This window comes from Saccopteryx leptura, chromosome 9 (assembly GCF_036850995.1).
Source record: "Saccopteryx leptura isolate mSacLep1 chromosome 9, mSacLep1_pri_phased_curated, whole genome shotgun sequence".
Classification (NCBI taxonomy): Eukaryota; Metazoa; Chordata; class Mammalia; order Chiroptera; family Emballonuridae; genus Saccopteryx; species Saccopteryx leptura.
This window is the reverse complement of record NC_089511.1, coordinates 24,767,307-24,780,560: the sequence shown is the minus strand read 5'-3', so window position 1 is coordinate 24,780,560 and position 13,254 is coordinate 24,767,307. Positions and strand designations below refer to the sequence as shown.

The 13,254-nt window shown below is 45.8% G+C and overlaps 1 protein-coding gene across 9 annotated transcripts in view; it reads right to left on the bottom strand.

Moving 5' to 3' along the window:
• Window positions 1–839: 839 nt before the first annotated feature.
• The window catches only part of ZFP1 (ZFP1 zinc finger protein), a 58,721-nt gene continuing 46,306 nt past the window's right edge, over window positions 840–13,254 (bottom strand). For 5 of the 9 annotated variants that reach the window (XM_066349431.1, XM_066349432.1, XM_066349434.1 and 2 more), the window contains 2 exons: window positions 6,566–6,692; window positions 840–4,113 (listed from right to left, as the gene is read on the bottom strand). In XM_066349431.1, coding sequence (XP_066205528.1) covers window positions 3,035–4,113; window positions 6,566–6,692 — 1,206 coding nt within the window. In that variant the 3' untranslated portion in view covers window positions 840–3,034. Of the gene's footprint in view, window positions 4,114–6,565; window positions 6,718–13,254 lie in introns of all 9 variants that reach the window. The other 4 variants (XM_066349436.1, XM_066349435.1, XM_066349437.1 and 1 more) reach the window with 2 other exon arrangements.

The following is a 13,254-nucleotide window of genomic DNA, read 5'->3' as shown; positions in this document are numbered from 1 at the left end:
TTTAATTTTTTTTTTTTTTTTTCCTTTTTCTGAAGCTGGAAACAGGGAGAGACAGTCAGACAGACTCCCGCATGCGCCCGACCGGGATCCACCCGGCACGCCCACCAGGGGCAACACTCTGCCCACCAGGGGGCGATGCTCTGCCCATCCTGGGCGTCGCCATGTTGCGACCAGAGCCACTCTAGCGCCTGAGGCAGAGGCCACAGAGCCATCCCCAGCGCCCGGGCCCTCTTTGCTCCAATGGAGCCTTGGCTGCGGGAGGGGAAGAGAGAGACAGAGAGGAAAGCACGGCGGAGGGGTGGAGAAGCAAATGGGCGCTTCTCCTGTGTGCCCTGGCTGGGAATCGAACCCGGGTCCTCCGCACTCTAGGCTGACGACAAACTGTCCATTTTAATGGGGTATGGTGGTTTTGTATAAATGAGTGTTAATTTAGGGACTAAGAAATGCATAAAAATTTTTCCACTGGAATTAATGGCAATTATATTTTTGACTTAGGGGAATTCTATTCTCTAGGCCCATAGTCATATATAAATGCACCCACACAAAAGCAGGGTCACAGGGACCAGAGGGACAGCTGTCAGAGGGAAGGGGGATGAGGGGATGGGATCAGAGAAGGTGAAGGGATTAGTGAAATTATATATACATAACACATAGATACAGATAACAGGACAGCAAATCCTAGAGGGAAGGGGGAGGGAGTTGGGGGGGGGTAATAGAGGTATAAACAGGGACACGGGGTGGGGGTGGGGGGTGAGGGTGTTATATTCAGTGAGACACTTGATTCCATGTTAACACAATAAATTAAAATAAAAAACCCAAAAAACAAATACACCCACACATACAGTTCTTAAATCTTTATTTTACAAAATCTGATATATACTCAATCTGGTATATACTCTCCTCTTGCTACCCTCCTCTGCCTGGAGGTGTTGCTCCTACATTTTCTGTGGACCCCATCGTCCACGGTATGTTTCTGCCACAGTTTATTCAGTCATTCCCTCACCGATGGCTATTTACAGTTTCCTTCTGTCCTCACCAAAAAATACAATATACATTGATAAACAGAACCTTAAGTACTGGCACTTTATTTTTTTTTGCTTAGGGATAGGTTCCCAAAAATGGGACTGCTGGGTTGGAGAGTATATATTTTCTTAATGTTAAGACAGTCACAGTGATTTCCAAGGAGGCTGTCACAATTTACATTCTGACAGCAGAGGGTGAAATTAATCTCCTCTGCTTCCTTGCTGTTAGCAGATCAGACGACAACTTAAAAAGACTTAGTGAATGATGGATGTTCCAGTAAATTTGTTCATCAAGTCAGTCATATTCATATAGTCACAGCGTGTCAAGGGTCTTCAAGAATTAATTTAAAAAGCCAGTCCTGGTTTCCATTTACAATTCTAGTGCATGATATGTGACTGACAGTAAAGAAACTTATGAATCTTAAATCAAGCCTAAAATGGTATATCTGAGTTATGCAAAGATAAATTTTTGTAGGTTAAAAAATATATGGAGAGATCACTGACAGTGATTTATAAAACTGCTTGTGAACCTTTAAAGAAAAGGTATAGCTTATGCTAAGTCAGATTCCAAAAGGAAATGCTTGAGGATGATGATAGAGCTCAGGAAAGCAGAAATGCCTCCCTACACAGAACACTGCAAAAACTAAGGACTATTCACATGGAAATGAAAAAACAGCAAGAAGACGTGACAGTTTCTTAAATTATTTTTCCTTTTCAAGTCTCTGAAAGTTAACATTTGTGCACTACACACACACACCTACCGTTTCTTACAAGACAATTCATATAAAATAGGAACAAAACACACAAAAATGCAGGTGGTTTCTGGGTTATACAACCACTGGTAACTGACATGTCAGCTGCTGCAAAATGACAGCAGCAGGTGCAGGTGGACGCTCTCCGTAGCCCATTTCCATCTTACATTACTCCGTACAGCCTATGCACACTAACAGCCCACAGCTGCCTCCTCTTAATTACCTGCATATTTCTGTAATGTTCCTAAAACTTCAGCAAGCCCAGAGCAGGTTAAAACTTGAACATTGCTTTCCGTTTAGAAAGCAGCAGCTCAGTAACAATGGTCACACCGACTTCCGACACCAGCACACACAGGAGAAACGTGTTACATGCTACTTTAGACTCTGTTCCATATTTCATCTGGAATGCATACTGAGTTATAGAGAGACTGAGAAGAACATGCGTGATATTTAATATGGAAAATCTTGTCTGATGTGTCCTAATTATTACAGAGGACAAGAAATTCAAACTTCCAATGACTGCTCAATTCACATGTGCAGATCTAAAATATGTATTTTTTTTTAAACAAGTTTTTAATTTTTTTACAGAGACAGAAAGTCAGAGAGAGGGATAGACAGGGACAGATAGTTGAAAAGCATCAATCATTAGTTTTTCGTTGCGCGTTGCAACACCTTATTTGTTCAGTGATTGCTTTCTCATATGTGCCTTGACTGGGCCTTCAGCAGACCGAGTAACCCCTTGCTCGAGCCAGCGACCTTGGGTCCAAGCTGGTGAACTTTGCTCAAACCAGATGAGCCTGAGCTCAAGCTGGCGACCTTGGGGTCTTGAACCTGGGTTCTCAGCATCCTAGTCCGATGCTCTATCCACTGCGCCACCGCCCGGTCAGGCCTAAAATATATTTTTGGTTTTTGTCGCATAATCACACATACAATCACTAAATTGCTAGGTACTGTCTATAGATCCTTTCTGCTGCTTCCTAGACTATTTCATTCTTGAATAATTCACTCAAGATGTTAAAAAGCTCAATGCAATATAGTTAAGTACGTCTATTTACAATTGGATATATTCTGATATGTATTCTTTAGTTGGGTATCACATCTAAATCTCAGTATATGATCTCAGGGGACCCTGTGGTACACATTTTTGAGCTAACTGCAGCTTAGTATGAATTCCCAAGCTCCTTCAGTACCTTAGGGGGGTTCTTCCCACTGGGAGGGCCCTGGTGGAAGGGTTTTGCACAGTGCGACCTGGTTGCAGTCTCAGGCTTTGTCACTTATGTGAACTCGTAGGTGGACACTGAGCCGGGACTTCCTGCTGAAGGCCTTCCCACACTGAGAACACTCATATGGTTTCTCTCCCGTGTGGATTCGCAAGTGAAGCCTCAGAGTTGACCGCTGGCTGAATGTTTTGCCGCATTCTGTACACTCGTAGGGCTTCTCCCCTGTGTGAGTCCTCATGTGTATGATGAGTTGCGAGTTCTGGATAAAGGATTTCCCACACTCGCTGCACTCATAGCGTTTCTCCCCCGTGTGAATTTTCTGATGGATAATGAGGTTTGATTTCTTGAAGAAGGTTTTTGCACATTCATTACACTCATAGGGTCGCTCCCCTGTATGAATTCTCTGGTGCGTCGTGAGCTCAAACTTCTGGGCAAACGTCTTGCCACAGTCACTGCATTCATATGGCTTCTTGTCCATGTGTGCCCTCTGGTGTACGATGAGGTTTGACTGGTGGGTGAAAGCTTTTCCACATTCCAGACATTCAAAGGGTTTCTCCCCAGTATGAATTCTCTGATGTTTAATGAGGTTTGCCTTATGGGAGAAGGTTTTCTTGCATACGTTACATTCATAAGGTTTTTCTCCAGTATGTATTCTCTTATGGCTCACGAGGAGTGACTTAAAGGAGAAAGCCTTGTCACAGTAATTACAAATGAAAGGCTGTACCAAATTTCTAATTTTCTGATGTTTAAAAATGGCTTCTTTGTGGCCGAAGGCTCTTCCACTTTTGTTATATTCAGCAAATTCCATTCCGGTATGGGTTTTCTCTTGCTTTAGATAGAGAAGTGCTTTTCCAAATCCATTATACTCATCAGCGTGCTTCCTTATATAGCTATTACTGTTAAGGAAGTCTGAACTATATTTCAAAGTTCTCTCATATAAGTCGTATTTATAGGGCACTTGTCTTAAAGAAACAAAGTCGGTGCTCAGATTGAATGATTTTCCAAAGAGGTCACTTCTGTCCTCAATTGGGGTTTGGTTCTTAAAGATGATGAACGGCCCCACCTGCTCCTCGGGGTGCCCGTGCTCCGTCTGTGCCTGCGCATCAGCCTTCCACACCTCTAGGGGAGCACAGGAAACACGGTCAGCCCCTCATTAGCACGGAGGATGCGCCGCCGCCACGTGTCCCACTGTGGGGCTGACGTTTTAGTGTGAGACCCAGTCTGCCATTATTAAAAAGTCCCCAGGAGCGTGTCTGGGAGTGCAGAGGTTGCCGGTTCAATCCCTGGTCAGAGCAGATACAGGAGCAGCTCAATGTTCCTGTTTCTCTCTCAGAAAAAAAAAGGTCCCCATTGCAAATTTTTCCTAGCTCTTAAACTTTGAAAGAAAAAGCCTGTGGTCAAAAAAAAAAGGGAGAAACTGACAATGAATATGAATAGCACTGCCAGATTATAAAGTGACCTTAAAAGGGGGGTAAGTGAAATGAAACTAAGGGTAGCAAACAGGAAACATGACGTGGGGAGGCTGGCAACCCAGGGTCAGGAGGGTCGGCATGGACACGTTAAAGAATAAGACATAGGCAGACTGGAGATCAGCAACCCGACTCTGCCTGAATGACTGTGGCCGACCAGCAGCTCCTCTCCTGCCTCTAGGCTCTCCCCTCCCCCTCCACACACCCACCACGCGCCTCCCTACCCCCTCCTGCAGCATTTCTCAGTTTTGCAGAGACTGTCCTATTGCAGAGCTCCAAATCCCTAGAGCTGTGATTTTTTAACTGGTGTGCCACAAGAATTTTTAAAACATGCACTACCCTTGACTATTTAGTAGGGGACACTGACCTTTTTCCCTTAGACTATCAAATTAAAAAATGACAACAGTCAGCACAATAGCCATCCTGTGTGAATGAATCAAAATTAGACCTATTTTTTTTCTCAGACTGGCAAAAATATATTTTTTGGTATGCTGTAGAATTTTAGTAATTAGTTTATGTGTGCCATGAGATAAAAAAGGTTGAAAATTGCTGTTTTAAAATAAGACTTTTGTAAATGAATGGCAAAATCCAGAAACTCATATATTCTGTAGGAAATATACAATTGATCCAAGAAGCCATGATCCTTTTGATAGACTCAATGCTGCTATTCAAGTTTTTGGAGAGAGAATGTGTTTTCATCATTATATTTTATTTTTTCCCTTTTAACATGCTTACCTTCTTCCCCAGCCAACCTTGTCCTTACTGTAATTGGAAGGGATCTTAAGGAACTTACCTAGCCTCTACCCCAGGGGTCCCCAAACTAAGGCCTGCGGGCCACATGCGGCCCCCTGAGGCCATTTATCCGGCCCCCACCGCACTTCCGGAAGGGGCACCTCTTTCATTGGTGGTCAGTGAGAGGAGCATAGTTCCCATTGAAATACTGGTCAGTTGGTTGATTTAAATTTCCTTGTTCTTTATTTTAAATATTGTATTTGTTCCCGTTTTTTTTTTTTTTTTTTTTTACTTTAAAATAAGATATGTGCAGTGTGCATAGGGATTTGTTCATAGTTTTTTTTATAGTCCGGCCCTCCAATGGTCTGAGGGACAGTGAACTGGACCCCTGTGTAAAAAGTTTGGGGACCCCTGCTCTACCCAGACAGCCTCACTGCCCTCTGTGCATTACTGGTCTTTGGCCCTTGTGAGCCGCAGGCTGTCTGCTTCGGGGACCAGCTGCATCCTGGACAATAGGACTTGTGCACTGGAAAAATACTTCCCTGAGGCCACTGCCCCAATGACCGTGAGCTAAAATACAAAACATTCGGACAACCGAGGCACTCAGGTCACCGGTTTGCAGCCATCTCTAAAGGTGTAGGAATTTGAAAAAAAAGTCCTAACAATATGTCAAAGGTACCGACTCATTCATAAACCTTGGGATATTATTTCTAGTGGCTCCTCCTTCCACAGCTTCCATAGAAAGTTCTAGGGGTGAGTCTACCTTTGCCAGTCATGACTCCTGTTGCTCTTATAACTTTCTTTTTTTTTTAGATTTAATTTATTCATTTTTAGAGAGAGAAGAGAGAGGGGAGAGAGAGAGAAAAGGGGGGAGGAGGAAGCAGCATCAACTCCCTTATGTGCCTTGACCAGGCAAGCTCAGGGTTTCAAACTGGCGACCTCAGAGTTCCAGGCTGACTATCCACTGCGCCACCACAGGTCAGGCCTGTTGCTCCAACTTAAAAATCCCACCTGGTTTGATAACACCAGACAATTTGCTAACAGAATGCAGCTCCTCTCTCAGTTCTAACACCTGAAGCTCGAGGCCAAAACCATTTAGTAACTTATTTACTTATTTATTTTTAAAGTGTGATTTAAAAAAAAAGTTATTGATTTAAGAGAGAAAGAAACAGGAACACTGACCTGTTCCTCTATGTGCCCTGACTGGGGATCGAACCAGCAACCTCCGTGCATCAGGATGATGCTCCAACCAGCTGAGCTATCCAGCCAGGACAACCATTTAGTAATTCAGAAGCTCATAATTTCTGGTAACTGAGAAGGGACAGACACATGACCAGGTAAACACGAGTCCCCCCGATGGCTGTCCTCACCCACTGATAGTAAGTTGCTGTAGTTCTCCAGCATCACATCCATGTACAGGATCCTCTGGGACGGGTCCAGCTGCTCCCATTCCTCCTGGGTGAAGTCCACAGTCACATCCGTGAAGGACACTGATCCCTGAAACGGCATACTACTATTCATTCTGAAATGAGGAGCATATGGTAATACAGAACAGATAAAGGAAAACACTCAGCAGGTAGCTACGTGTCTCCTCTGCAGACGTGTACAGGGACACAAGCTGCCTTGTCATAAGCATGCAGGGCTGCACCGGCGTGCTGACGGTGCTCAGAGGTATTGTTTCTGTGATCTCAAACTAGACAGTATTAAAGAATTACGTGTTGGTGATATTATGACTTATAAGAACTGTATTTGGACATTTCTGCAATGAGGACCCATCCACAAGGGCACCCTGGCGGGTCGATCTGCAGGAGCCTCTTTTGGGACATAGTCAAAGTTAACACTTTTCTAGTTAATTTTTTTTTTGTATTTTTCCGAAGTTAGAAGTGGGGAGGCAGTCAGACAGACTCCCGCATGCGCCCAACCAGGATCTACCCAGCAAGTCCACCAAGGCTCTGCCCATCTGGGGTGTTGCTCTGTTGAGGTGGGAGCCATTCCAGTGACTGAGGTGGAGGCCATGGAGCCATCTCAGCATCCGGGCTAACTTTGCTCCCATGGAGCCTTGGCTGTGGGAGGGGAAGAGAGAGAAAAAGGAGAGAGGGAGGTGTGGAGAAGTAGATGGGCACTTCTCCTGTGTGCCCTGAATGGGAATTGAACCCAGGCCATCCACATGCCGGGCAGATGCTCTACCACTGAGCAAACCGGCCAGGGCTAATTTTAATTTTTGAAGCTTAAATGTGTTTGATTTGTTTTGAAAGCTGTTAAAATGTATTTCTGTCCTGTATTATTTTATCTTTAATGAAATAGTTCGTGCAGAGAGTGGAATTTAAGATCAAGTAGAAGCCTGGGAGCTGAGGACAGGGGCTAGAGCAGGTGGGGTTGGGAGCCTGGCTGCTGGGACCGGGTGGGAGAGGGACTTGGCTTAGTAATGTCTCCAATCAGCTCGCACTGCTCCTGACATCAGCGTCCATTAGCCTGAGGTTTAGAAGACAGGGACAGTGTTCAGTTTCACCCCTGCCCACCACTGTGCTGGGTGGTGGAGATGGGAATGTCCTGGGATGTGCTGGCTTCAGGACCACATTAATCATGGCTCTGAACAACCAGGTGCCACCTCCAAGCTGTGAAATAAAATCTTCAATAAGCATTTTCAGATTCTTTCATTTAGAGCATGGGTAGTCAACCTTTTCATACCTACCGCCCACTTTTGTATCTCTGTTAGTAGTAACATTTTCTAACTGCCCACCGGTTCCACACTAATGGTGATTTATAAAGTAGGGAAGTAACTTTACTTTATAAAATTTATAAAGCAGAGTTACAGCAAGTTAAAGCATATAATAATAATTATTTACCAATACTTTATGTCAGATTTTCACTAAGTTTGGCAGAATGAATCTTTATAAAAACAATTTATTATAGTTAAATCTATCATTTTATTTATACTTTGGTTGCTCCGCTACCGCCCACCATGAAAGCTGGAATGCTCACTAGTGGGCGGTAGGGACCAGGTTGACTACCACTGATTTAGAGGAATGATACCTGATTCCCTGTTCTACTTCTGCTGTATTTCAGGGAAACCAGTACCTTTAAATTTTGAAAATTTAAATACACTGGAGAAGTTGCTTCTTTTTTACTTTTCCTACTTTCTTCTACAAAAGTCTTTTTTTACAAGCTCTTCCTGGAGTGGGGCAGAGAACTACACCAAACTCATTTTTATGTGATTCATTTTCTAGTGTCGAGGTTGGATGTTTCCTCTCTTACCTGCTGTCTTTTTACTACTTTCTTTCCACGCAATGCTAACTTTTGTACCAATTGATTTAATAAAAATTTTAAAAATGCTATTATAAAAAAAGCAGCAGCAATTGCCTGACCAGGCAGTGGCACAGTGGATAAAGCTTCGGACTGGGATGCAGAAGACCCAGGTTCGAGACCCCGAGGTCACCGGCTTGAGTGCGGGCTTATCTGGTTTGAGGAAAAGCCCACCAGCTTGGACCCAAGGTTGCTGGCTCCGGCAAGGGGCTACTCGGTCTGCTGAAGGCCCGCCCATGGTCAAGGCACATATGAGAAAGCAATCAATGAACAACTAAGGTGTTGCAACGCGCAATGAAGAACTAATGATTGATGCTTCTCATCTCTCTCAGTTCCTGTCTGTCTATCCCTCTCTCTGACTCACTCTCTGTCTCTGTAAAAAACAAACAAAAAAAGCAGCAGCAATAAATGTATTTGGTCTTTGTCCATAGTTCCTGACTCATAGCTCACCAAATTCCTAAAATTACCTAAGAATTGACAGTGATAAAGGTTTCTGTTAAATGAATGAGGTGACTCTTGGAAATTACATAGGGATGGATGATGGTCGCCATTAGACCTAACCGTGTGGTAAGAGGGTTAGAACTTACAGCCCTATGCTGTGACCCTGGGCAGTAGCCAATACAAGGTTCACAAACATCATGGTAAGTGATGTCATCAATCACCATTATGTAATAAGGTCTCCATAAAATTCCACCCGGACAGAGTCCCCAGAAGCCTTTGGGTGAGTGAACACCTGGTGGTGTGGGACAGTGCTATCCTGGGAAACCTTGGAAGCTCCTGTAAGTAAAAATTGACTCGCACACTCCATCCCTTCTAAATCTTTTTCACACAACCCTTCTCACTCACTCCTCCATCAGTCCTCCCTTTGTCTCCCTTCTCTCATGTCTCCTTCACTCTCTCCCTCACTACTACCCGTTACCTCTCTCCTCTCTCCTCCCCTCACTGCGCTCCCTCCTTCCTCTCCATTCCCTCACTATCCTCCCCCTTCCTTCACTTCACATTCCTGTTCATGCCCTCAGTATTCTTCACTCCTACACTCCCTCATTCCTCTCCCTTTCATTCCCTCTAATCTCTCATCCTTCACTCATCCCACCTTCTTTCATTCCCTCTCACTATTCTCACTCCTCCTTCAGTCTCTCCCTCTTATTCCCTCATTACTCTCACTCATTCTTCCCTCTTACCGCTATCCCAAACCCTCACTGATTCATCCTTCACTCGTCCTTCCTTCCTCTCATTTCTTCTCCTCACTCTTCCTTCTCTCCCTCCTTCCCTTCACTACTCTCTCCTCCTCCACTCTTCCCTCGTTCCTCTCTCCGATTCCCTCCACTGCAATCACTAGTCCTCCGTTCATCCCTCCTCCCTTTTATTCCTTCTCACTATTCTCACTCCTCTTTCCATCTTCCCTTCTACTCCCTCCATTCCTTCTCACTACACTCTTACTCTTCTCACTCTTTCCTCCTTCCTCTCGCTCTCCCCTCTAAATCTCATCTCCCTTCCTCTTTCCCTGTCCCTTACTCTCACTCTATCTTCATTCCCTCTCATTACTTACTCCTCCTCACTCTTCCCTCCTTCTCTGCCATTCCTCACTAATTTTTCCTTCTGTTCACTCTCCAAATGCTTCTCTCTGCTCACTCCTCCTCCTTCACTCTGCCTCCTTTCTAGCTCCGCACCCCCTCACTAATCTCACTCCTCCTTCACTCTCCCTTTCCTCTCACATTCCCTCACTGCCTACACCCCTTCACTCTCCCACCTCATCTCCCTCCCATCCCCTCAATTCCCTCACTCATCCTTCCCTTGTCCCTCCTTCCTCTCCCTCATCCCCTCACAATACTCCCCTTCCGCTCTGCCATTCCCTCTCATTACTCTTCCCTCCTTCCTCTCCCTCATCCCCTCACAATACTCCCCCTCCTCTCTGCCATTCCCTCTCATTACTTACTCTTCCCTCCTTCTTCACTCTCCCTTTCCTCTCACATTCCCTCACTGCCTACACCCCTTCACTCTCCCACCTCATCTCCCTCCCATCCCCTCAATTCCCTCACTCATCCTTCCCTTGTCCCTCCTTCCTCTCCCTCATCCCCTCACAATACTCCCCTTCCTCTCTGCCATTCCCTCTCATTACTTACTCTTCCCTCCTTCCTCTCCCTCATCCCCTCACAATACTCCCCTTCCGCTCTGCCATTCCCTCTCATTACTTACTCTTCCCTCCTTCCTCTCCCTCATCCCCTCACAATACTCCCCCTTCCTCTCTGCCATTCCCTCTCATTACTTACTCTTCCCTCCTTCCTCTCCCTCATCCCCTCACAATACTCCCCTCCTCTCTGCCATTCCCTCTCATTACTTACTCTTCCCTCCTTCCTCTCTCCCATACCTCTCACAACTCGCTCTCCTTGACTCTCTCCCTCACACTCTCCTTCTCTTCTCTTCTCTTCGTACTCACCCTGCTTAGCACTCCCTCCCTTCTCTCCATGTCGTTCTGTCTCAGGACTCCCCTCCCTCCCTCCCTCCCTCCCTCCCTCCTTCCTTCCTTCCTTCTGTGATCCCAATTCCTCTCCCTGCTCCCTCGTCCTTCCCTCTCTGCCTACCGCCTTCCATCTCATCCCCTCTATCTACTCACTCCTCCATCACGCCTTCCTCCTTCCTCTTTCCCACTGCCTCTTACTCTTTCCCACCCCTCTATTTACTCTTCACTACTTCCTCTCTCAATTGCTCTCAGCAATCACTTCTCCTTCACTATTCCCTCCTTCCCCTCTCTACCACCTCTCCACACTCTCACTCCTACACTCTCCACCTCCTACCTCTCTCCTCTTCCCCTTTCAATGCTCTACTCATCCTTGATTCATCCCTCCTTCTCTTCGATTCCCTCACTACTGAAACTTCCCTCTCTCTCCCTTCCTTCTATCCATGTCATTCTACTCAGGACTCTCACTCCTCCTTCACTCTTCCTTCTTTCTTCTCTCCCCTTCCCTCTCACTGTCTACTCCCCCTTCCCTCTCTCCCAGCCTTGTCTCCCTCCCATTCTCTCTTTCCCTCACTCATCTTGCACTCTTCCCCGCTTCCTCTCTCAAACCCTTGTTACTCACTCCGCCCCAATCTTCCTTCCTTTTACTGTCCCCAATTCCTCTACCTGCTCACTCCCACTTCTCTCCTCCTACCTTTCATCATATGCCCTCTAACTGCACTGACTCTTCCATAATTCCTCCTTCCTTCCTCTCTCATCCCATCTCATTATACCTCCTCACTCTTCCTTCTACCTCTCCCAGACCTACAGACTACTCACTCCTTCAATCCTCCCTTTTTCTCACCATTCCTTCTCACGACTTGAACTCTTCTTTCACTTATTCCTCATTCCTCACATTCCCTCTCCTTCTACACTAACTCCTTCCTTTCCCTCTTATGCCCTTAAATAATCTCACTCACCATCCTTCCTCTCTATTCCCTCACTCGTTCCTCTCTCCTTCCTCTCAACTACTCACATTCTCCTTCCATCTTCCTTCCTTCTCCTCTCCTATTCTCTCTCAATACTCTCACTACTACACTCTCTACTTCCCTCCTCTCCCTCTTAACCTTCTCACTACTCATCCTTCACTCTTCCCTCGGTCCTCTTTGATTCCCTCTACTATACTCCTCCTCCTTTATTCTTTCCCCCCTTCCTCTCCCATTCCCTCTCACTACTCTCACCCTTCCTTCACTCTTTCCACATGCCTCTCGTTTACCCTCTCAATACTCACTCCTCCTACACTCTCCTGCTCATTGCTCTTTTTCTCATCACCTGCATTACTCTCATTCATCCTTCTTCTTTCCCATACCTCACTACTCAGCCCCTTGACCATCTCCCTCACACTCTCTTCTCTCAGTACCCTCCTCTTTCTCTCCGAGCCATTTCGACTCAGAACTCACTCCTTCCTCACCCTTCCTTCTCACATTCTCTCACTGCCTACTCCCCCTTCACTTTCTTCCACCCTCATCTCCCTCCTACCTATCACTTCCCTCAATCATTCTTCACTCTTCCCTCCTTCCTCTCCTCATCCCCTCTAAGTACTCACTCATCCCCTTCCACTCCCCCATTCCCTCACTACTCTCACTCCTCATGCTTTCCCTACCTCATCTCCATCTCATCCCTTCTAACTACTCTCACTCTTTCATCACTCCTGTCCTTCCTCACACCCTCCTTCACTCTTCCTTCCCCTCTCCTACTACCTCTCAATACTCACTACTACACTACCTCCTTCCTCTCCATCCCTTCCCCTCTCAATACTCTGTTCATCCTTCACTATTCCCTCCTTCCTCTCTTCAGTTCCCTCTACTACACTCATTCCTCCTTCATTCTTCCCTTCCTCCTCTCTGCCATACCTCTTACTACTTGACCATCTCCCTCACACTCTCTCTTCTCCTCTAAGTACTTACTCCTCCTCCTCTCTCCCTCCCTTTGCTCCATGTCATTCCAATTCAGGACTCTCACTCCTCCCTCACTCTTCCTTTTTTTCTGTCATATTCCCTCTCACTGCCTACTCCCCTCACTCTCTCCCTCTTGTCCTTTTTCACTTCTCATCCATCTTTACTCTTCCCAGCTTCCTCTCTCAACCCCTCTTGTTACTCCTCACTCTGCCTTCCTTGATCCCAATCCTTCACTTCTCACTCCTCCTTTACTCTCTCCCTACCTCCTTTCCATGTCATCCCCTCTACTCACTTTTTCATCACTCTTCCCTCCTTCCTTTCTCATTGACTCTTACTACAGTCCCCCCTATTTACTGCTCAC